This window comes from Dendropsophus ebraccatus, chromosome 7, assembly GCF_027789765.1.
Source record: "Dendropsophus ebraccatus isolate aDenEbr1 chromosome 7, aDenEbr1.pat, whole genome shotgun sequence".
In the NCBI taxonomy this organism is placed as follows: Eukaryota; Metazoa; Chordata; class Amphibia; order Anura; family Hylidae; genus Dendropsophus; species Dendropsophus ebraccatus.
This window is the reverse complement of record NC_091460.1, coordinates 88,174,134-88,196,833: the sequence shown is the minus strand read 5'-3', so window position 1 is coordinate 88,196,833 and position 22,700 is coordinate 88,174,134. Positions and strand designations below refer to the sequence as shown.

The 22,700-nt window shown below is 42.9% G+C and overlaps 1 protein-coding gene across 1 annotated transcript in view; it reads left to right on the top strand.

The window, feature by feature from the left end:
- The first annotated feature begins 10,320 nt into the window (after positions 1 to 10,320).
- Positions 10,321 to 22,700, top strand: part of GUCY1A1 (guanylate cyclase 1 soluble subunit alpha 1) — a 61,096-nt gene continuing 48,716 nt past the window's right edge. Inside the window, exon 1 of the mRNA XM_069977866.1 lies at positions 10,321 to 10,806. Coding sequence (XP_069833967.1) covers positions 10,549 to 10,806 — 258 coding nt within the window. The 5' untranslated portion in view covers positions 10,321 to 10,548. The remainder of the gene's footprint in view (positions 10,807 to 22,700) is intronic.

The window sequence follows — 22,700 nt, the reverse complement described above, 5'->3', positions numbered from 1 at the left end:
TGGATAACACCGCTATACCAGACCTGACCAATACCACCATACCGTGACTGGATAACACCGCCACACCAGACCTGACCAATACCGCCATACTGTGACTGGATAACACCCCCATACCAGACATGACCAATACTGACACACTTTGACTGAAAAACACTGCCATACGGGTAAATACAACCCTGCAGGTATACAGGACACTACAGGTATACAGGACCCCAAAACTATACACTACAAGTGCATGGGACCTCCACAAAACTATATACTACAGGTATACAAGACCCCTAACTTTACACTACAGGTATACAGGACCCCAAAACTATATACTACAGGTATACAGGACCTCCACCAACTATATACTTCAGGTATACAGGTCCTCCACCAACTATATACTACAGGTATACAGGACCCCAAACTATACACTACAGGTATACAGGACCCCAAAACTATACACTACAGGTATACAGGAACTCCACCAACTATATACTACAGGTATATAGGACCCCAAACTATACACTACAGGTATACAGGACCTCAAAACCATACACTACAGGTATACAGGACCTACACCAACTCTATAATACAGGTATACAGCACCTTCACCAACTCTATACTACAAGTATACAGGACCCCAAATATACTACAGGTATACAGGAACTCCACCAGCTATATACTACAGTTATATAGGACCCCAAACTATACACTACAGGTATACAGGACCTCCCGCAACTCTATACTATAGTTATACAGGACCCTCAAACTATTTACTACAGGTATACAGGACCCCCAAACTATATACTACAGGTATACAAGACCTCCACCAATTATACACTACAGGTATCCAGGACCCTCAAACTATAAACTACAGGTATACAAGACCTCCACCAACTATACATTACAGGTATACAGCACCAACTATATACTACAGGTATACAGGACCCCCGAAAAATACAGTACAGGTATACAGGACCTTCACCAACTGTACACTGCAGGTATACAGGACCTCCCTCAACTATACACTATAGGTATACAGCCCCCCCAACTATGCACTACAGATATGCGAGACCCCTAAAAATTATACATTGTGGGTATAAAGAACCCCTCCAACTATGCACTACTGGTATACTCTAATTCCACTGATTAACTCAGACAAAACAATACCTTTAGCTTGGCCCCCTGGGCACCTTAGAACAAATCTAATTAACACACTGACAATTTATACCCGGGCAGCGCTGGGTACATTTTCTAGTTTATATATATATATATATATATATATATATATATATATATATAGTGCCTTGAAAAAAGTATTCCTTCCCCTTTAACATTACCACATTCTTTTATCATACATTCACAAACTTAAAGGGGTTGACCACTTTATATTAAAATTGTTTAGTGTATAGTATTAGTAACGGTACTCACAGCACTTACTGACAGCATCTCCCTGTGTACCCCATAGAGATAAAACCCTTCCCTCCTTCAGGCTGTGCTCTCCTGCTTTGTAGCGATTTTGTCCATAAGATGGCTAAGCATGGGACAGCATACAGGCTCAGTAGTGGACCTCAGGCGGGACATGGTCACATGCTCCTCCATGTCGACCATCTTATGGACAGTCTCACCACAGAGTAGGGCAGCCCAGCCTGGAGGAGGGGAGTCTGATTTTAGCTGTATGAGTTATATAGGTTGCTGCTGTCAGTATATACAGTGAGTAATAGTGTACAATAAAAATCTTTACAGTAAAGTAGCCAACCCCTTTAAATGTATTTTTAGGATTTATGTGATAAATCAATAGAAAGTACCAAGTTATTGTGACGTGTAAAGAAAATCATATATGGTTTTCAATCTGATGGTGTGTGATGTGCATTTGTATTTAGCCCCCCCCCCCCTCCATAAGCCGATCCCCCTAAATAAAATGTAGTGTGACCAATCGTCTTTAGATGTCACCAACTTAGTAAATAGTCACCTGTGTATAATTAACTCTCAGTATAACTACACGTGTTCTGTGAAGGTCTCAAAGGTTTATTAGAAGACATTAGTGATATAACAGCGTAATGAAGATGAAGGAACATACCAGGTCAGGGGTACTTGGACATTTCTTTATGGTGAACTCGTGGAGAAGTGTAAAGCAGGGATAGGTTATAAAAAAAAAATAATCCTAAGCTCTGAACAGTTTAAATTTTTTGTGACAATCGGAACAAATCCAGTTCATACTGAATCAATTTGCTCATCTCTACCCCTGTACAGAGATCTTAACTTTGTTGCATGGAACCCCCAGTTTGCTATTGCAAGAGTGATCTCCAATAGCAAAGGCACAAATGCCCAAGCAAGGTACTATAGGAGCAGATAGAAGTAGTCAAACGGGCTGAGGTCATGGCAGTGGAGATTGGTCAGCACAGGGGCGGACACAGACTTAATAGGGTCCTTGTACAAAAAATGTGCTTGGGCCCCCCATAAGCATGAGAGAATTTACATTGGGCACTGGGTGCCTGGAAAAGCTGGATCCAGTCCAGGGAAACTTCTCCCTGTTGCCCAGGACTGGACCCAGCTTTTTCAGGCACCAAGAGAGGAAAGGCACAGAGCCGCATGTGGTTCAAAGGCAGCAGGCTGACAAGCTTACCGCCGAGCCTATCGAGGCTCTTCGCTAGTACTGTAAATTTGCTCATCTCTACCCATAAACAAACCATGCCACCACTCCCCACCCAGGTGGATATAAAACTATTGCGCTCACCACCTTTGCAGAATATTGTGCAAACATTTCCGATCTTTTAACACTGGGTATCTGCACTGTTTATTACATAGCATGGCTTATGTACACACACACACACACACACACACACACCATTAACATATATACCTATACACCACTGACCCACACATTTACATTAATATGTGATTACACTAGGGCTGATGTATATACTAAGGTTAGACCGTACAAAGGAAAATCATCTCTCAAGTATACTAAGAATTAATGAACCAGAAGCAATATCATCTGCAGCAGAACATCTTTATAAGCAGATCTATCAATCATTAGAGACAATTTGAAAACAAGACACACACATACTAACATATACATATACACAACACTTAGAGCTCTCAGTCTTCCCCCTCTTCCTCTTTGTAGTCCAACTGATCGCTAAACACAGTAATATTGAAGACCTGTGGTGATGTGATTTAGGGTCCTTCTTCACTCTCCCTCTCTGTGTGCAGGATGCTGGATGCCAGGGACGGACTAGGACTGAAATTCCTGGCACTGGAGGGCACAGAGGCCCGCTTATCGCCTGGTTTATGTTATTTATGTTATTGGTTTATTTAAAGGGGTTTTCCAGCAATATGAATCTCCACGGCACTGTAGTAACCAAGCCGCGTGGCTGTGTCATTACAGTTTCACGGACAGAACACGAACTTGTAAATGCAGTCTTATTCTTACCTCTCCACACTGCCCAAGTGTCCTTTTGCTGCCAGCACAACTTCCGAGACAAGCTCATCTTGGCAGCGACAGCCCACTCAGCCAATCACTGGCTGAGACAAGACAGCATTGGCTAATTGGCTGAGTGGGCTGTCACTGATGAGCTTGTCTCGGAAGTGGCACTGGCAATTTTTAATGCTCCCCCCCCCCCAAACTGCAGCATGCGTCCCCCCTCCCCCATGGGCATATCCATAGGAAATAAACACGTACACTGTACACACCCACTGCATACTGCATGTTACTAATATACCCACTCTATGCCACATGTGCAACTAACATACCCACTACATACCTCATGTGCCACTAAAATACCCAATACATACCACATGTGCCACTAACTTACTCACTACATCCCGCATGTGCCACTAATGCACATACTTTATACCACATGTGTTACTAAGATACCTGCTACAAACCTCATGTTCCATTAACATACCCACTACATACTGCATGTGCACTAACACACCCACTTTATGTCGCATGTACCACTAACATACCCAGTACACACCGCATGTACCACTGACATACCCACTACATATTGCATGTGCCACTAACAAACCCACTCTATGCCGCATGTACCACTGACATACCCACTACATACCGCATGTGCCACTAACATACCCACTACATACCACATGTGTCACCAACATACCACATACCTCATGTTCCATTAACATACCCACTACATACCGCTTGTGTCACCAACATACTCACTACATACCTCATGTTCCATTGACATACCCACTACATACCACATGTGTCACCAACATACTCACTACATACCTCATGTTCCATTGACATACCCACTACATACCACATGTGTCACCAACATACTCACTACATACCTCATGTTCCATTAACATACCCACTACATACCACATGTGTCACCAACATACTCACTACATACCTCTTGTTCCATTGACATACCCACTACATACCACATGTGTCACCAACATACTCACTACATACCTCATGTTCCATTAACATACCCACTACATACCACATGTGTCACCAACATACTCACTACATACCTCATGTTCCATTGACATACCCACTACATACCACATGTGTCACCAACATACTCACTACATACCTCATGTTCCATTGACATACCCACTACATACCACATGTGTCACCAACATACTCACTACATACCTCATGTTCCATTAACATACCCACTACATACCACATGTGTCACCAACATACTCACTACATACCTCATGTTCCATTGACATACCCACTACATACCACATGTGTCACCAACATACTCACTACATACCTCATGTTCCATTAACATACCCACTACATACCACATGTGTCACCAACATACTCACTACATACCTCATGTTCCATTGACATACCCACTACATACCACATGTGTCACCAACATACTCACTACATACCTCATATTCCATTAACATACCCACTACATACCACATGTGTCACCAACATACTCACTACATACCTCATGTTCCAGTAACATACCCACTACATACTGCATGTGCCACTAACATACCCGCTCTATGCCGCATGTGCCACTTACATACCCAGTACACACCGCATGTACCATTGACACACCCACTACATACCACATGTGTCACCAACATACCCACTACATACCTCATGTTCCATTAACATACCCAGTACATACTGCATGTGCCACTAACATACCCAGTACATACTGCATGTACCACTGACATACCCACTACATACCGCATGTGACATTTACATACCCACTACATACCACATGTGCTACACACATAATGGATACATACCACATACTATTCATGCTACTTACACACCCCATTTATACATTAGAAACATCACACAAATATCGCCAAAAGAAAAACCCACACAGGGTGCCATTTATCCTAAAGCTGGCCCTGCTTGCTTTTTTTCTTGATTGGTAGTTCTTGTAGCGGGTGAGCAGGAGCTGGCAGGACCCTGCAGGTAACATTACGTGCCCAGGCTAAGCTCTGATTAAGCCCCGCCCATCAATTGAACCCCACCCCATTTAGCTCAGTGTTTTACACTGAAAAATACTCCTGTTATTATCCTCCGTGATGAGATGGGGGTCTGATAGGGACCTGTAAAGATAGAATATTGGTAGCTGCAAACCTGCAGGCTCTTTCCCTGCACTGTCCTGTCTGTGAAGTGCAGGGAGGAAGAGGAGCACACTAAGCACTGCAGCCCCTCTGGCATTTGGCTCAGGCTGATGCAGAGACTTTACTTTGCCTTATGGACAGAGTGACCCTAAAGGAGCAGGACGCTGACAGGTCCTGCTAATCTATCTTGTTCCTATTGATATTCAGCCCGCTTACCCTACACTACAGTGAGTGGGCTGAATATTACAATGGCGGGCCCCTCTCCCTCTCTGGGCCTCTGTACAGCAAAAGTGGCTGTACATACAGTATGTCTGCCACTGGGTTAGCATGGGAAACATTCTGAAAGTCAGTGCAAGCAGAGTAAAAAAAAACGCATGGGTAGCAGACAGAAAATCATGACAAGCAAAGATAATGGTAAGGAATGAGTTGGATCACAAGTTAAATGGAACCTTATTCCTCAGACACAGGACACTTCTACATGAGTACTCAGGATTACGTCAGAATATTGGTTCAGGAACAGAACCAGCGATCACAGAATAGTGTGACTGGCTGAGTGAAAAATGCAGGTTGTTTTATTGCATTGACTTGTGGTCGTTGTTGTATCAATGCATAGCACTTTTTGTGCAGTGTGTGTTTATTTGGGTTTTGTGCAGCAATATTTATCCAGGAAATGCTCAGGCACTATGGCAGTGCAATAATATTTAGAGGCATTACTAGGGCAGGAACAAGGTGGAACGCTACACTGTCCCTTATTCCTCTCTTACTACGTGGAGGTATGCTATCAGACTTATGCATAGCAATGCTCTGACTGGATCTCATCATGAAGTAAAGCCTTCGGTTAGCGCACAGTGTACAAAGGGAGTGTGCCACTTGACATGTTGGCACTGTCACAAGGGACATTGTGCAGAGCTAGGGTTAAGCACATGAACACCATTAACTGAGTATGTGACTGATAAAAGTGATGAAAACCACTGTACATTGCTTCAGAATATATTGGTACTGGTATAACATATACTAAACAGCAATAAGATTAAACCACCTGCATAATATTAAGAAGCTCTCCATTGTGTCCTATAAGTTGTGAGGGCAGCATCCATAGATGAGATTTGCTTTCCCAGCATATCCCATAGAATGGATAAAAGGAAACCTATTCCAGCAGTCCAATAAAATCCGGTATTTATTGTGTTAATTCCATAAAATTGTTACGTACAAAAAACTTAGAAAAATGCTAAATGATTTTAGCATTTTTCTACGTTTTTTGTATGTAACGATTTTATGGAATTAACACAATAAATACCGGATTTTATTGGACTGCTGGAATACGTTTCCTTTTGTCCATGTTGTAAACGCCTGATCACCCACAGATGAGGTCCTCTGCACTCCTATTCCGGGAAAAAGAATAGCTTGCAGCAAGTAAAGCATATACGGAGTAACAGCGGAAAAACTTTTGCATATCCCATAGAAGCTCGAACAGATTAAGAAATTGGGAATTTGGAGAGTAAGTAAATATCTAAAAGGATTTATCATGTTTACTCCAAACCTTCCAAAACAAAATCTGCAGTGTAGCAGTCATATTATCTTGCTAAAAGAAGTCACTGTCATTAGGGAGTATTGCCACAGTGAAGAGTGAAGTTTTTAATAGCCAGTCTCTCAATGTCCTAAAACGTCCGTATATTAAACAACACAAGAACAATCCTTTAGAAGTATTGAGGTGCTATTTTAATTAGCATTTTGTATTATTATCCTCTCTGAATAATTTCTCTCCATCAGTCTACCAACTAATTCATTAGCCTGGTCTATGAAAGTGTCGTTACTACTGTTAAGGCAGCGCAACTGCACGATCTGTCCATAAGGATGGCTCTCTTGACGTGAGGTAGATTAAAACTATTACAATGTAGAAGAGAATTCTCTTCATATTACTGGGGACTTGGCTTTGCATTCTCTGCCAAATTAAGAAGGGTATCCTGCATAATTTCCTACATGAGGGCGACCACATGCGGCAATCCTCTGTTTCTGGATGTACCATTTTCCCTTTACCTTGGGAGACTTTCTTAAATGTTTGCAGGCAACCATGCATATAAAGGAGCTTCTAACTTCTCTTACTTGATAGAATCACTAGACAAGTCATGTACTTGGATATCTCAGCCCCAGCCTTGAGTATGTTTAAAGGGGCTCTGTACCCACTTTGTGACCACCCAACGCCCCCCCCCCCCTCCAACTACTTACACCTTCTTGTAGCTCATGAGAAGTCCTTTCTGCTGGTATGTTTATCAACGCTGGTTGTACTTTCCTGAGGCAGAAAATCATACTCTAGTTGAGCTGTAGCCGTGTTGAAGAGGCGTGGCCTAGAGTGATTGTGCCAGCACTGCCTGTGTGGCGTTGGTCTCCGTCTCTCCTGCCTCCCGTTTCGCCCTCTGTCCGCCCGCACAGTGTTAGCTGTAAGTGCGCATGCGCCTCCTCCTGACTCCCCGGCGCAATGCTGTAGCTGGGACCGTGCCACTTCTGTTGTGTGTCCTCTCAGCGTCGTCCCCGCACCGTGATAGTAACGTGCACAGCCCTTCCCCATCTCTCCTGGCTGTCATCGCACCCGCATACCATGGTGCCACCTGCTGCTGGAATCAGCTTGCACGCCGAACCCGCGCAGGCGCAGTAACGCGACCGGCCTTCTCCGACTAGCCAATGCTGACCAACAGCGCACAACGGAGCATGTCCAAAGAAGAGGACAAGCTGATTCCCCTTTTTTGTGTGTCTTACAAGCTGCAGTTGTGGTTCCAATTTCATACTAATATGTGGTAATAAATACAGTATTCCAATGCTGAACAATCGGACATGATCTCTAGGAGCACTGAATGTATTTTAATCTTTGCGGGGCTGTATCAATAAAGTCTACACTGTATGTGTATTTTATATTGCCAGACTATTTATGTAATATGGTAACATTTATGCATATTTATCTTTATTCATCTGTGCTGATGATGAAACCTTCTTTCCTCTAGAATAGATGTGGAGGATGCCCCCTTGTCATGGTTACAGGTCTAAGTGTAAAGATCTCTGTACTGTCCCCATTCATATATTTGTACATTGCGATCATTTAGCGTCTAAGACGTCTTTTTTCTAAACTAAATAGCCCCAAGCTTGTTAACCTGTCTTGGTCCTGTAACCCACCCATTGCCTTAATGACCATGGTCGCCCTCCTCTGTACCTGCTCCAGTTGAGCTATGTCCTTCTTATATACCGGTGCCCGATGCTGTACACAGTATTCCATATGAGGTCTGACCAGTGACCACAGACAAAACTATATTCTCATCTTTAGAAATCCAGGTCCAGTCTCATGAAGGCAGCTTTCTATTGTAGTGCTGGTTACAAAAAAGAGACACGAAGTCCCGGCCAGTACAGAGTGTCATGGTTCAATGTGTCCGTCAGTCACATGACTGCCTTTTCTGTGAGCGTGCAGATGACCTGGGAAACATGAGACTTCTTGTGTTTAGTCTCATTGAAAAAAAAGTCTTAACACTGGAGGTGCCGTGTTTTCCATGTATATTGTCAACTTGGTTTATTTTACATCTGCTGTTGATTTAGATTTTTATAACAACAGCGACACTTTAAGGTTTTAATGATAAAAAATACTTTTTATATAAGGGTAGCTTCACACGTACCGGATCCGCAGCGCATTTCACGCTGCGAGTTTGTGTGAACTTACATATCTGCAGTGGAATGACAATTTTCCTGCGGATATGTAACCCCATAGACATTCGCTTTACCAGAATCCGCAGCGGATTTCACTGCAAACTCACAGCGTGAAATCCGCTGCAGATCCGGTGCGTGTGAAGCTACCCTAACAAAATCTTTGCACTGTTCTGCTTTAGGTCCTTCCACAATACTCCATCTCAATTAGAATAAATAATGTTGGTTTGCTTCCTGCCTATCAACATTATTTATTTTAAACAGGGAGAGAAGCGCATTGTTGTACACTTCTTCCTTCTTATTCTAGCAGTTGGTAACAGTCTCAGCACCCAGACCCTGACCAATAAAAATTTTTGACATATCTTTATGATGTCAAAAGTTTTTCTTAATTCACTGTGGCGCTTAAAAATATATATTAAAAAAAACAGCAAAGAAAAGTTTTTAATCAAGAATAACACCAACCCATCTCTGCTAAACCAAAAGATGGTGCTGTAAAATGTTCCCTAAGCATGCTGGCATTATGCCCTACTGGAAGTGAAAACAATAGCAGAACCACGGCAAGTAAAGGGTGAAATGTCATAGCACGACACAATCAGTGCTCTGATACTAAACAAAGGATTTGGACATGTGCTGCAACACAACAGGATACATGCAAACTACTCCTATTTACTGCACTGAACATAGCGCTATTGTAGGGGCACAGAACATGTCAGCATTGTGCTGTGCTGGAAACAAAAGCAGAACCACAGGCAGGAAAGGGTGAAATGTAAGCACAGCACAATCAGAGCTCTGCTACAACAACATATAGTTATGTGACATGCTGCAACACAGCAGCTAAGAGCAGTCACAACACAACTCCTCTCTACTAGATATATAACATAGTGCTATTGAATGTTGCATGCTGGCATCATGCTGGGCTGGAATTGGAAACAAAAGCAAAAGCTCAGCAATGAAATAGTGAAATATCCCAGACAACACAAGCACTGCTTCATTATGACACCAGTATGTAGTGCTGGGACATGTGCACCAAGACAGCAGGGAGAAGGCTGGCAGTCAGAGGAATTGGTGACACCAGTCAGTCCCCCTAGAAAGTGCAGAAGGTGGTGTGTGGCTGCTGCAGCCTGGGTGCCTCCTCCTCTCCTGCTCTTCTCCTCCCCATCAGACTCCAGCAGACGTTCATGTGAAACCTTCCCAGAGCCTGTCATGGGGTCCGGCTCCTGCTAGTGCTGCTGCTGCTCCTCGTCCACAGAAGAAGAAGAGCACCTGAAGCTGGGAAGGAGCGGCACAGGAGCCGCAAGCATGTTCTGTACCAAGCTGAAAGACTTGAAGCTGTCGGGAGAATGTCCCTTCTCTATGCTGACACAGAGCCAGGGATCCGAGGAGGGCGACGAAGAGGTGGGCAGCAGTGCTGCGGCCGCCGGCCCCCCGCCGATCTGCACTGACACCACTGTCCGGCAGAGGAGACTGACGGAGGAGCCGCCGCAGAGGAAGAGCAGCCGCACCAGGGTCTACCTGCACACACTGGCCGAGAGCATCCGCAAGTTGATCTTCCCCGAGGTATTTGGTTTTCATTGAAATGGAGCAACTTTAAGCACCCCACCTGTGTCCTGTATAATAGTGCCCTGGCTATGGTGTGCAAATGAGTGTGCCAGATGCTTCAAAAGTACACCCCACCTGTGTCCTGTATAATAGTGCCCTGGCTATGGTGTGCAAATGAGTGTGCCAGATGCTTCAAAAGTACACCCCACCTGTGTCCTGTATAATAGTGCTCTGGCTATGGTGTGCAAATGAGTGTGCCAGATGCTTCAAAAGTACACCCCACCTGTGTCCTGTATAATAGTGCCCTGGCTATGGCGTGCAAATGAGTGTGCCAGATGCTTCAAAAGTACACCCCACCTGTGTCCTGTATAATAGTGCCCTGGCTATGGTGTGCAAATGAGTGTGCCAGATGCTTCAAAAGTGCACCCCACCTGTGTCCTGTATAATAGTGCCCTGGCTATGGTGTGCAAATGAGTGTGCCAGATGCTTCAAAAGTGCACCCCACCTGTGTCCTGTATAATAGTGCTCTGGCTATGGTGTGCAAATGAGTGTGCCAGATGCTTCAAAAGTGCACCCCACCTGTGTCCTGTATAATAGTGCTCTGGCTATGGTGTGCAAATGAGTGTGCCAGATGCTTCAAAAGTACACCCCACCTGTGTCCTGTATAATAGTGCCCTGGCTATGGTGTGCAAATGAGTGTGCCAGATGCTTCAAAAGTCTTCTGATGGACCTAGACATTGCACATGACACCCTATCAGAGCTGTTTGCTGACTTTTTTGTACTTAATATTTATTCCCATGTAGAACAAGGACTGACACTTACTATCAGGTGTCAGAACAGCAGAGGAAATGTCTGCAACTGCCATAAGCATAAGACCAGTCCATGAGCCATGAATCCAGTGTGTGGCAGTGACTGGAGCTGCCACTTTATACTGACACCCCCAGCATTATCACTGCAGGGCACCATGCTCAGTCTCATCTCACAGGGTTGTGTAAGAAGCTGCTTGTCTTGTGCTGTATATCTTATAGTCTGTATAGTATACAATGTTCCAACAGCGGGTCAGACTCCACATAAAGTAAAATGGAAAAGAAAGTATGATGAAAAAATTGACGCTTGCAATGCGGACAGAATCACGCCATTTTTAAGCACCACCTTGACACTTAGCCCTGTTGCTGTAAAGGGGGGTGCTTTACAAGTTGTAACATTATAGGACTATATTGTAAATATTTCTAATTTGTCATCATCATCGTCGTCATCCTCATTACAATATTGTAACACATGACGTATTCTTGTGCAGCATTCCTAATAAAGAAAAAATGTTTCACTGTCACAGATATAGACATATTCTTTATATAATAACAGCCCCCCATAATCTGGATGTCTTTATAATATTAGTCTTAAAGGAACAGATCACTTATACAGTTTGCTCACCAAACCTATTATCTATCTATATGACTGCATATTTTGGACACATTGCCCATTAACTCTTCAGGCATTTTGTTAGAAGGAAGCTTGGCAGCATTCTTCTCATCATCTGTGGTTGTATAAATGAAGATGCCTTGTGGACGTCAACATCTGTGTATTGTAGATATGGTGTGTGTGTGACTGCTGATCACTTTGCTACATTGGACATAAGATGAGCCATGGAAACCACTGCCTTCTGTTTAGTTGCATTAGATTGATTCACATTTCATGTTTATAGTTGTTTTCTTGTTAATATACTCGGATATGTTTCACTGTGATGGTAATGGTGCAGGTTTACATTGCCAGGGTTGATGCAACAAGTGACGCACTGCTGTTGGCATACTTAGTGTTTGACATCATTTTGCTGCCCTACAATATTGTAATTAACATTTTTATGGTGCGACAACAGCCTGCGTTTATATGTAGCATGGAAGCATTCGTTTTATCTATTGCAGATACGGTATATTCAGGGAGTATGTTGGCATCTCTTACCAGAATGCAGGTTGTTTACCATACATTTATATTAGTGTATTACCTGCTCAGCTACTGCATATTGCACTTCTCTCTTGACCTACTTGCTTGTGTCACCTTACATTACATTTTGTGTTTTTTTATATACACATTCATTCGGATACGTGTGTATTCCTGTTACCTTTCCTTCTGTTCCTTGTCACATATATGTTGCCATGCACTTGTTCACCTGTTTGGAGAGATTCTAATCCCAGAGAGATAGGAAGGGTCTGTAAGCCTGGTAGTTTCTAATAAAAAAAAATGTTAACATTGTCATTGATAAATGGCATTTTTGCTTAAATTACAAATCAACAGTGTATGCTGTACATGTAAGTACCTACCTATTGAAAATAAAAAAGGAAGAACATTAAGAAAAATTAATCAGCGGTAACTATAAGACTTTTAGTTTCCATGTAAGTCATGGAAACTTGCAATTTTAATTATTTTGTTATATTATGTTAGAAGAAAACTGGACCAAACAATGGCTGCTCTACATCGATGAACAAGGTATTTCTAGATGTCATTGAAGATTCATATAAGCCATAAACTCATAAGGCTCCACAGCCAATTTGCCCTCCAGGAAACTGAAAAAGATGAGTGTAAATGTTAATAGGAAGCTGTATTATTTATTATTCACAGATCTCAACCTATATGGTGTTAGTGAATTTGAAATGTTGCCCTTACAGTATACAAGCCATTGTCACTGTATTTGTCATACAGTGTATATGGGTCCTGTCACTTTTCTACAGAAATAATGCGTCAGTAACGGTTTGCTTCCTCGGTATCCATCTGATCTGTATGATAGCTGAAGAAAGACCCTTAGGTACTAGTCATCCTTGGAAAACCGTGCTGTCCTTACCACTGCTCTCTTAATTTCAATGAACCTGGCATACTTCCTTATTCTAAACATATTTATCCCCCTCCCCCCTTAGGATACCACATGGTAACGTGTCCTCCATATTGCCCCTCACAAAAGTAGTGGCTACATTTTACCCCATAGTAGAAGTGCCCCACAGTACTTTTTGTTTCCCTGCATGCCCCCCTAACACAGTAAAACTGTCCCCCATAAATTGGTGCTACCTTAGTGCCCTTCTCAAAGTTATCCTGCCACCCACTTGGTAATGTTTTCCCCCTAATAATAATGGCCATTTTCATAACCCCCCCCCCCCCCCCCCCCCCCAGTATTTATTGCCTCTCACTCAGGAATAATGCCATTTAGAGTCCATTCAAGATTTGTGCCCACCATAGTGCCCCCCACACAATTATCCCTTTAAGCACCCACACTCCCTTGGTACCTCCATTCTGTAATAATTCCCCTTAATGTGTCCCAATAAGTGATGCCCTGTTATTGCCCCACCTCCCTAATAGTGCCAACTTAGTTTCTCCGCAGTATACTGGTTTCCATTAACTAATGCTGCCACCCTTTAAAACAATGGCCTTCCACTCAATAATAATACCTCCATTACAGGGGACTCAAACATCAGGTAAAAATATAAAATATAAAAATGCTGCAAAAGTGTATAGTATTGTTTACCAGTTTGCCCTAGCTCTGAAATCACTAAAAACTCCATGGGGGAGATTTATCAAACATGGTGCAAAGTGAAACTGGCTCAGTTGCCCCTAGCAACCAATCAGATTCCACCTTTCATTTTCCAAAGAGTATGTGAGGAATCTGATTGGTTGCTAGGGGCAACTGAGCCAGTTTCACCTTACACCATGTTTGATAAATCTCTCCTCATATGTTTTGTGGTTATCTAATCATTTCCTTTCTAGCATCTCTCACTGCTTCCTGGTTCAGCAGATGCTCAGTACTCCCAGAATGCGTTGCTTTCCCTCAGCTCTCCATTACAGCATTCCCATTCTGCCTATTCCCCTCCCACAGTATGCACACACTGGGGCAGACTGGTAAGCAATGCTACATGCTTCTGCTGCATGCTTATTTTTTTTACCTGATGTCGGAGTACTCCTTTAGACTAAGCCTCCTGAGACATCAGGGGATGATGCATCATTTCTGGAAAGAAGAAGGGGTTGGGGAGTTCCTGAGACAATACCACACAACTTCTTGTCAGTGTGAAGAAAAAATGTTTCCACTTAGTAAAACACTGGCCGTTCTGTGACACTGCAGTACCGGCCGGATGATCTTTACTACTAGTGAATTCAGATTCGGGCGCATCAATGTGCACCCGTATCCCAATTCCTCAGTACACACAATGGGGGGTGCGGCTGGAGCCGCACGCTCCATTGCGTGAACGGACAGGTTCTCTGTGGCCACTATTCATTGAATAGTGGCCGCAGAAAACTGAAATGTCAGTTTTTTTGCGGAGGCGCTAGGGATCCCGGGACTTTTATACACTTATACAGTTTATACACTCCGGCCGGGATTCCCTCAGCTGCAGCACAATGTAGGTAAAGGATTAATCACGGTCGTGTTGCAGATCAGCAACAACGGCCATCATTAATAATTTACTTACGTTGTGTGAACATAGCCTATATTAGAAAGTTATCCACATCCAAAGTGGCACTGTGTACAGTGGTACCCAATACTCTGGTTTCTTTTCAGATTGCATAAATCTTTCGCCTCTTACAGTGGTACCTTGGTTTAAGAATAACTTGGATTGAGAGCATTTTGCAAGAAGAGCTCACAGTTTTTCAAAATTCTAACTTGGTGAAAGAGCATTGTTTTGGTTGAAGAGCTCCCTTCTCTGGGTGGGAGGCAGAGTGGGGGAGGTGCATTGTCTGCACAGGGTGGTTTACAGAACTGTACTCTGACTCAGGAAGTGTCCCTCACCTTCCAAATCATAGCAGATCCTCTTCAGGCTGGGGCTTGTATCAGGGGACAGGACTGTGGAAGTAATCTTTCCATAGCTGTAACCCCTTTCTCCCCGGACAGAGAGTGCTGCTCTTATGTGCCCATATCTGCCCTGCTCATTCCTGCATGCTCCCTGCAATCTCTTTCCGCCCTTGTGTTTCCCATCCTCTCTATTCTTGCTATACTGTGCCTGTATTTACACTCAGCTATACACACTGCTGCTCTACTGTGCCTGCACTTACACTCAACTATACACACTGCTGCTCTACTGCGCCTGCACTTACACTCCGCCATTCTCAGCCATTGCTGTATAGTGTCTGTCACTGTCCTCTTGCACAGCTCAGGATTCTTACTTCCTGATTGGTCCATGCTAAAAAAAAAACCCTTCCCAATTGCTGTCATGGGACCACACAGACCTCTGACAGCAGCCCTGCTTCTATATTCTAGCCTGTTGTACTACTCTACTGTTCTCAGTTCCATCCTGCATCTACAAACTGTTGCTGTTTTCTCAGCTTTATACACTTACACACATTATACTCCACATGCTGATTGCTATTCTGTACAGTATATAATTGTTAAATTTCTTTATTTCTGTTATTCAGAATAAAAATAATTAATATTTTTTAGGAGTGGAACCAATTGTCTGCATTTCAATAATTTCTTATGGTAAAATTTGTTTTGGATTAAGAGTGATTTGGATTACAAGCACGATCCCAGAACAAATTATGCTCGTAATCCAAGGCACTGCTGTATTTCATAAAATAGTGGGTGCTTGTATTTCATACACCAACCTCTAAAGGTAATCCAAAAATAATGCAAGATGAATCAACACTCCTAATACAGTAGTAAAAAAGTCAATCCGTGGTTTATTCAACCATATGTGAAAGCTACGTTTGAACATTATATAACAAAGTCTTTTTCAAGCAAACAAAAATTGGTATAAATAGTTCACTGCATGAACCAGGAACTGTGAAGTGGTTTGTGGGCTTATACACTTTGATTAATGTATACTAACTCCTGATGGTAAAGGGGTTATCCAGCGCTGCAAAAACATGGCCACTTTCTTCCAAAGATAACACAACTCTTGTCTCCAGGTCAGATGCGGTTTGCAATTAAGCTCCATTCACTTAAATAGAACTGAGTTACAAAACCCCACCCAATTTGGAGACAAGAAAGGTGCTGTCTCTAGAGAAAAGTGGCCATGTTTTTGTAGCACTGAATAACCCCTTTAAAGGACAACTCCCGCGGGACCCCAAAAAAAAAAAAAACACAGACACACACAGACACCATACTCACCATCTCTCCGGTGACGATCGCCACTCGATTCGCCCGCCGTCCGCCTCTCCGTCGCCGCCGTCCGCCATCCAGCGATGTCTCCAACTTCCGGGTCCAGGGGATGGAAAAGGCTGCCAGTGCGCTTGCGCACCGGCAGCCTTTTCATTGGCTGGAGCGCATCACATGGCTTCCAGCAAGCTCAGCCAATCAGGGCTGAGCAAGCTGGAAGCCATGTGATGCGCTCCAGCCAATGAAAAGGCTGCTGGTGCGCATGTGCACCAGCAGCCTTTTCATCCCCATTCACTTTGCATGAAGACGCCGAGGAGGAAGAAGACCCGGACCGCCCCTCGGCTCTGACGTCGTCGTCACCAGATGCCGCCCCGGAGAAGAGGACCGTGACGATCGTAATAGGTAATGTATACATTCCTTAACTTCCGGGGTGGGGGTTCGGGGGTCCGAAAGTGGGGGAAGGGGGCCAGGCCGGGTATTTAACCACATTACAAAGTTATATAACTTTGTAATGTGTGTTAAATGAGCAAAAAAAAATTTTTGTGGGAGTTGTCCTTTAAGTTTTTATTGTGCTGAGATGCAGTGGATCAGTGTCAAGTATTTTGGATGTGCACCCATGTCTCTTTTTCTCCTTATAGAATGACATAAATAGTTCCCATCTTTATTAGAAACAAGCAGCCTCCTCTAATTAGTGACTTCATGATTAGTGACAGATGTCATCAGAAAAACATGGCAAGTAAACACAAAGTACATAGTATGATCATCAATCTAATACACATAAGCTTACATTATTACAATCACAATGTCATACAAGTAAAGTATAAAGTGTAGATATAATGATACTCATAATCTGTGCAATATATATAGAATTATGAGCACTCACCCCAGCCAGAACATACTCATCATCATGAATAGGGATGAGCAAATTTACACTCCTAGTGCAACAAAGCAGCAGACTGAGAAGCCAACCATCGAGCCTAGTGCTTTGTTTTGCTACTACTGTAAATTCACTCATCCCTAATCATGAACACAGCAGCTATTACCCAGCTATTCCTTTTTTTAAATTAATTAATCTTTATTTTATTTTTTATTATAATTATTATACAAACTTGCCATAATATTTTCTTTACAAAAAAAATAAAAATAAAAATTAACTGTAATTATATACCTTATGTCTACGGATGGTCCGAATCCGCCGAGGTTCGGGTTCGTACGAACCTGGACTCTCGGCAATGATTCCCACTGTCTTAAACCTCGGTGCAGAGGGTGGATACAGTGGGAGGACCGCCTGGAAAACCGGCATACAGCCACAGCCATAGGCTGTATCCCAGTTTTTCAGGCGGTCTTCCCGCTTTATCCACCCTCTCCACGGAGGTTTAAGACAGCAGGAATCATTGCCGAGAGTCCGGGTTCATACGAACCCGAACCTCGGCAGGTTCAGACCATCCCTACTTATGTCCAATTCCCCTTCCACAAAACTATACATTATACATTTCATGCATCCTTATATATTGTTCCCATACTTGTAATCCAGGTGCGGTTAATTTATTCCAGTTACGTACTATCACTAGGCGCACATAAAACAACCATCTTATTACAGTTTTTTTAACCTTAGTCCCCACTTTCAGATTTATTAGTTCACCTTATATTGCACTTGTGCCTGTTTTACCCTTCTTGGAGCAGAGGAGGATACTGACTGTCTTTAATCCCTGTGGGGATTAGTCGGGAGTGGCTGTGGTTCATTCACATATCAGTAAGAGTTGAGCCTTACACCAGCACAACCTACTCAGATGAGAGTTCTATGTGCTTACTTTCACTACTTCAGCCCTGTCTGAACTACGCTATGGAGCACTGTCCTATATTTTATTTCATTTCTTAATCTCACCCTGATACATCTCGTCACCAATATTCATAATACCTGCCCTAACCAAGGATGGTATAACCCCAATTTTCTTCACTTCTTCAAACCTCTCTTTCCCCCATAGAAGTGTAATGACCTCCCATTTTTTAACTAAGGCCTGCACCATAAGGCACTAAGGCCATCCCTTCTTTTCACCCTTTTTCCAGATTTCTCTTTCTAAATTCTCATATACGTTATATTTCAGCCACTCTTCCTTACCCAGACCTTTCTTAAAAGTTACCTGAACATCCTTTCGCCAACCAAAAAAGCTGAGATGCTAGAAAATATTTTCCTATATCTGGGCCACCTTCCGATTTAGGCAAAGAAAGTATATCTAATTTTATTCAAGCCCTCTTTCTACCTCATATCAAAAAAATTATTATAGATCTTATCTTTCTGAGGCTTTTCTCACTTATCCAAATTGGTGCTACCCCAAAAACATATAAAAATTTAGGAAGGCATATTGTCTTAAACAACGTCATCCTATCAAGCTTAGACAATAGTAGTCTCTACCAGATAATACTCTTTCTTTCTACCTCCTCAAAAACCTTCTTTGTATTATATTCATTAAATTCTTCCACTTTACTGGATACCATGATTCCCAAGTATCTAAAACTAGCTTCCTTCTCAAGTATCTTTAAAGGAGGAAAACTTAATTGGTGTTTGTTACTGAGGGGCATCAAAATAGTTTTTCCTTAATTAATTCTCAACCCTGAGAAACTCCCGACCTCTTGAACCAGTTTCATAACCCTGGGGATTGACCCTCAATCTCTAGATCAATCCTTATTAAATATGCTAAGGGTTCAATACTCAGGGCAAAGAATAGAGGGGACACCCTTGCCTAGTACCTCTAAACAATGGAAAGAACTCTGATGTTTCACTATTAACCAGCACTGCAGCTCGAGGATTATTATACAATAATCTCACCCAATTAATATACAGAGCTACCAAACTAAATTTCTCCAAAACGCCCCATAAGTAGTCCCACTCCACCCTGCCTTAGTGGCATCCAATGACAGGATGGAGTGGAATTCTGGCTCCCCCACTAACAGCATATTTTCATATAATCGCCTTACATTATTTTTTGTCATCCGACCTGGAATGAAACCGCTTTGATCTTCGTGTACTAGGTCAGCAATACATTTCTGCAGACTCATTGCTAGAATGTTTGCAAAAATCTTTGCATCTGTGTTCATCAATGAAACTGGTCTGTATGACTCAACTTCAAGTTTATCTTTGTCAGGCTTTAGAATAAATGTAATCACGGCATCCCCCATGGAGCTTGGGAGCCTCCCCCCCTCCAATGAGACATTCAATACTTCCAGCAGTATGGGTAACAACCATTCCCTATGTTCTTTATACAGTTCATACGGTAACCCGTCTATTCCGGGTGCAGAATCACCATTACCCATTCCTGTAATTTCTGTATAACATGTGACTACTGTTTGTAAACATTGTGAAGATGCACCAATACTTCGCTGCTCAGGTTAGGACAAAAAGGATGTTACATCATTGCCCTGGTTACACCTTCACTAGTTACTAGTGACTGGTACATTTAACCCTATCCATACCAAATGGTGCCCCGGTAAACATAGAGCAATTGGTCTACCTTCACTTCAGACATCTACTGTTTTAGCAGCATCAGTTTGCTAGTGTAGGGAGGAATAGACCCAGCACCAAGTGAACTTTGTGGACATGGCGTATTAGTTCCACCAGTGGGCTTAAAGCCGGTGCATAACCAATAGATCTTTCATAACATAACCAGTAGGTATTTTAGTAGGTGTCGACTTTGTTTCAACCTTCTGCTCTCTTCTTCATTGCTACCATGTGTAACTTGGGAAAGCCTAATTTTCTTCCTAATTTTCAGGTATTTTCCTACATCACAAGCCTTTTACTGCTGTCCTGCCGCTGCTCTAATGGAGAACAGACAATGCAAGTTATAAAGCAGGCTATCTTTTTTTTTTTTTTTTGAAACCTGAAATTGTGTTCTTGTTTTTGTTTTGTAAAGAGGCCCTCCTTATGCTGATGCTAGAGAAGGCAAAACCATATGGACCTCTGTTGTCAGATATCTGTACATTTTCTCCAGAAGCATGTGGGAAGTACTGTGGTATGAAAATGGGGGCTAATTTTTAGTTTACATTTATTTTTTTTAGGAGGTGCTCTTCTTTGTTTTCATGCTTTGGCTCAAGCAGTTGCTCATTTAATTTTCAGCTTGTGCTGCAGCAACAATTTAAAAGGAGCATCTTTTGACAGTCTCCCATTCAGCACTGGTTTTGACCCCTGGCAACCATATGCTTAATGATTTTTCCCAGCATTTGTTTCTTCTCTTTGCATTTGCAGGCTTCTAAATCACGTCTGTGATTTGTGATATTATCTATACTAATTTTCTTCTTTCTGTTTTCCTTAAAGGCTTTGTACATTTTTTTTTTATTTAATTTAATTTTATTGTTCATTTGCTTCCTACATGCAAAATGAAACAACTTTCTAAATAGTTTAAATTAATCATTCTCTACTTTTGTCAACATGCATAGTCTCATCATCTCCTTCACATAGCTGGCTGTGTTGCTGACTCTCAAAATAGATCCATCCATCCATTGACATACTGTTCTTTGCTGTGTACACTGTATAATAGAGTGTGGAGGGAAAGGAAAACATCAAAGTGTTCAGGGAGGGCAAACAATTAGGCCCTACAGTATCATAGTTTGGGTAGGAAGTAGGGATGGTCCGAACCGAGTTTGGTTCGGGTTCGTACGAACCCGAACTCTTGGTAATGATTCCCGCTGTCTGCCCGCTCCGTGCAGCGGGCGGATCCAGCGGGAGGACCGCCTGGAAAACTGGGATACAGCCATAGTCATAGGCTGTATCCCAGTTTTCCAGGCGGTCCTCCCGCTGGATCCACCCGCTCCACGGAGCGGGCAGACAGCGGGAATCTGATGCCGAGCGTTCGGGTTCATACGAACCCGAACCTTGGAGAGTTCGGACCATCCCTAGTAGGAAGGTAAACACGCATGGAATTCTGCAAGGGGTGGCAAGAAGGGAGAGATTCCGAAGACTGCTTATGAGAACTTGGGCAGACTGTTCAGGATGAGAAAGCTTACACACTTCTCAGTATCAATGTAAACACAAGGGAGAAAAAGATCTCTTATAGGTATAAAACTGGAACTCAGTACAGGAATGAAGCTGTGCTAAACCTATGACAGTAGTCTACTGGAGTTTAAGAGTCCACATCCAGCATGTACTACTATGAGGGACATGTTCTCGTAACAGAGGACTGTCTTTAGGAGCAGGTTGCAAACTGCATATCAAGGGAGCTGAAAATCAATGCTGTAAATAAAGTTTTGTACGGAGTTTAAACTCAGGGTAACATTTTAAACATTTTTTTTCATAGCTTACATAGCTTAAAGACTGGGTTCATATACAGTGGTACCTTAATTTAAGGCCCCGTTCCCACTGAGCAAAGGTAGCGGAATTCCGCGACGGAATTGTCCGCCGCTGAATGCCGTTAGCCTCCCGCTCATAATGGGAGTCTATGGGAGGCGCGCGCTCCTGCCCTGTCCGCGCTGAAGAATGAACATGTTCATTCTTCAGCGCGTACAGAGCAGCAGTGCGCGCCTCCCATAGACTCCCATTATGAGCGGGAGGCTAACGGCATTCCGCGGCGGACAATTCTGCTACCTTTGCTCAGTGGCTCATAATCCAAGGCACCACTGTACTCACTTTTAAAACACAGAAAAGGCATAGTCCTTTTAATTATAATTTTTCTCTGTGTCAGTTTCACTTCAGGTATTGGGGAAAAATACTACATGTAAACCCAGCCTTGGGCTACATTCTCACATTCTGTGAACAGTCCGCATGTACATGTACGGTGTGCTACAGACTGGACTTTGGAAATCCTGGCATCATCGTTTATTATGATGCAGTGAGCTCTGAAACACAGTGTGCAAG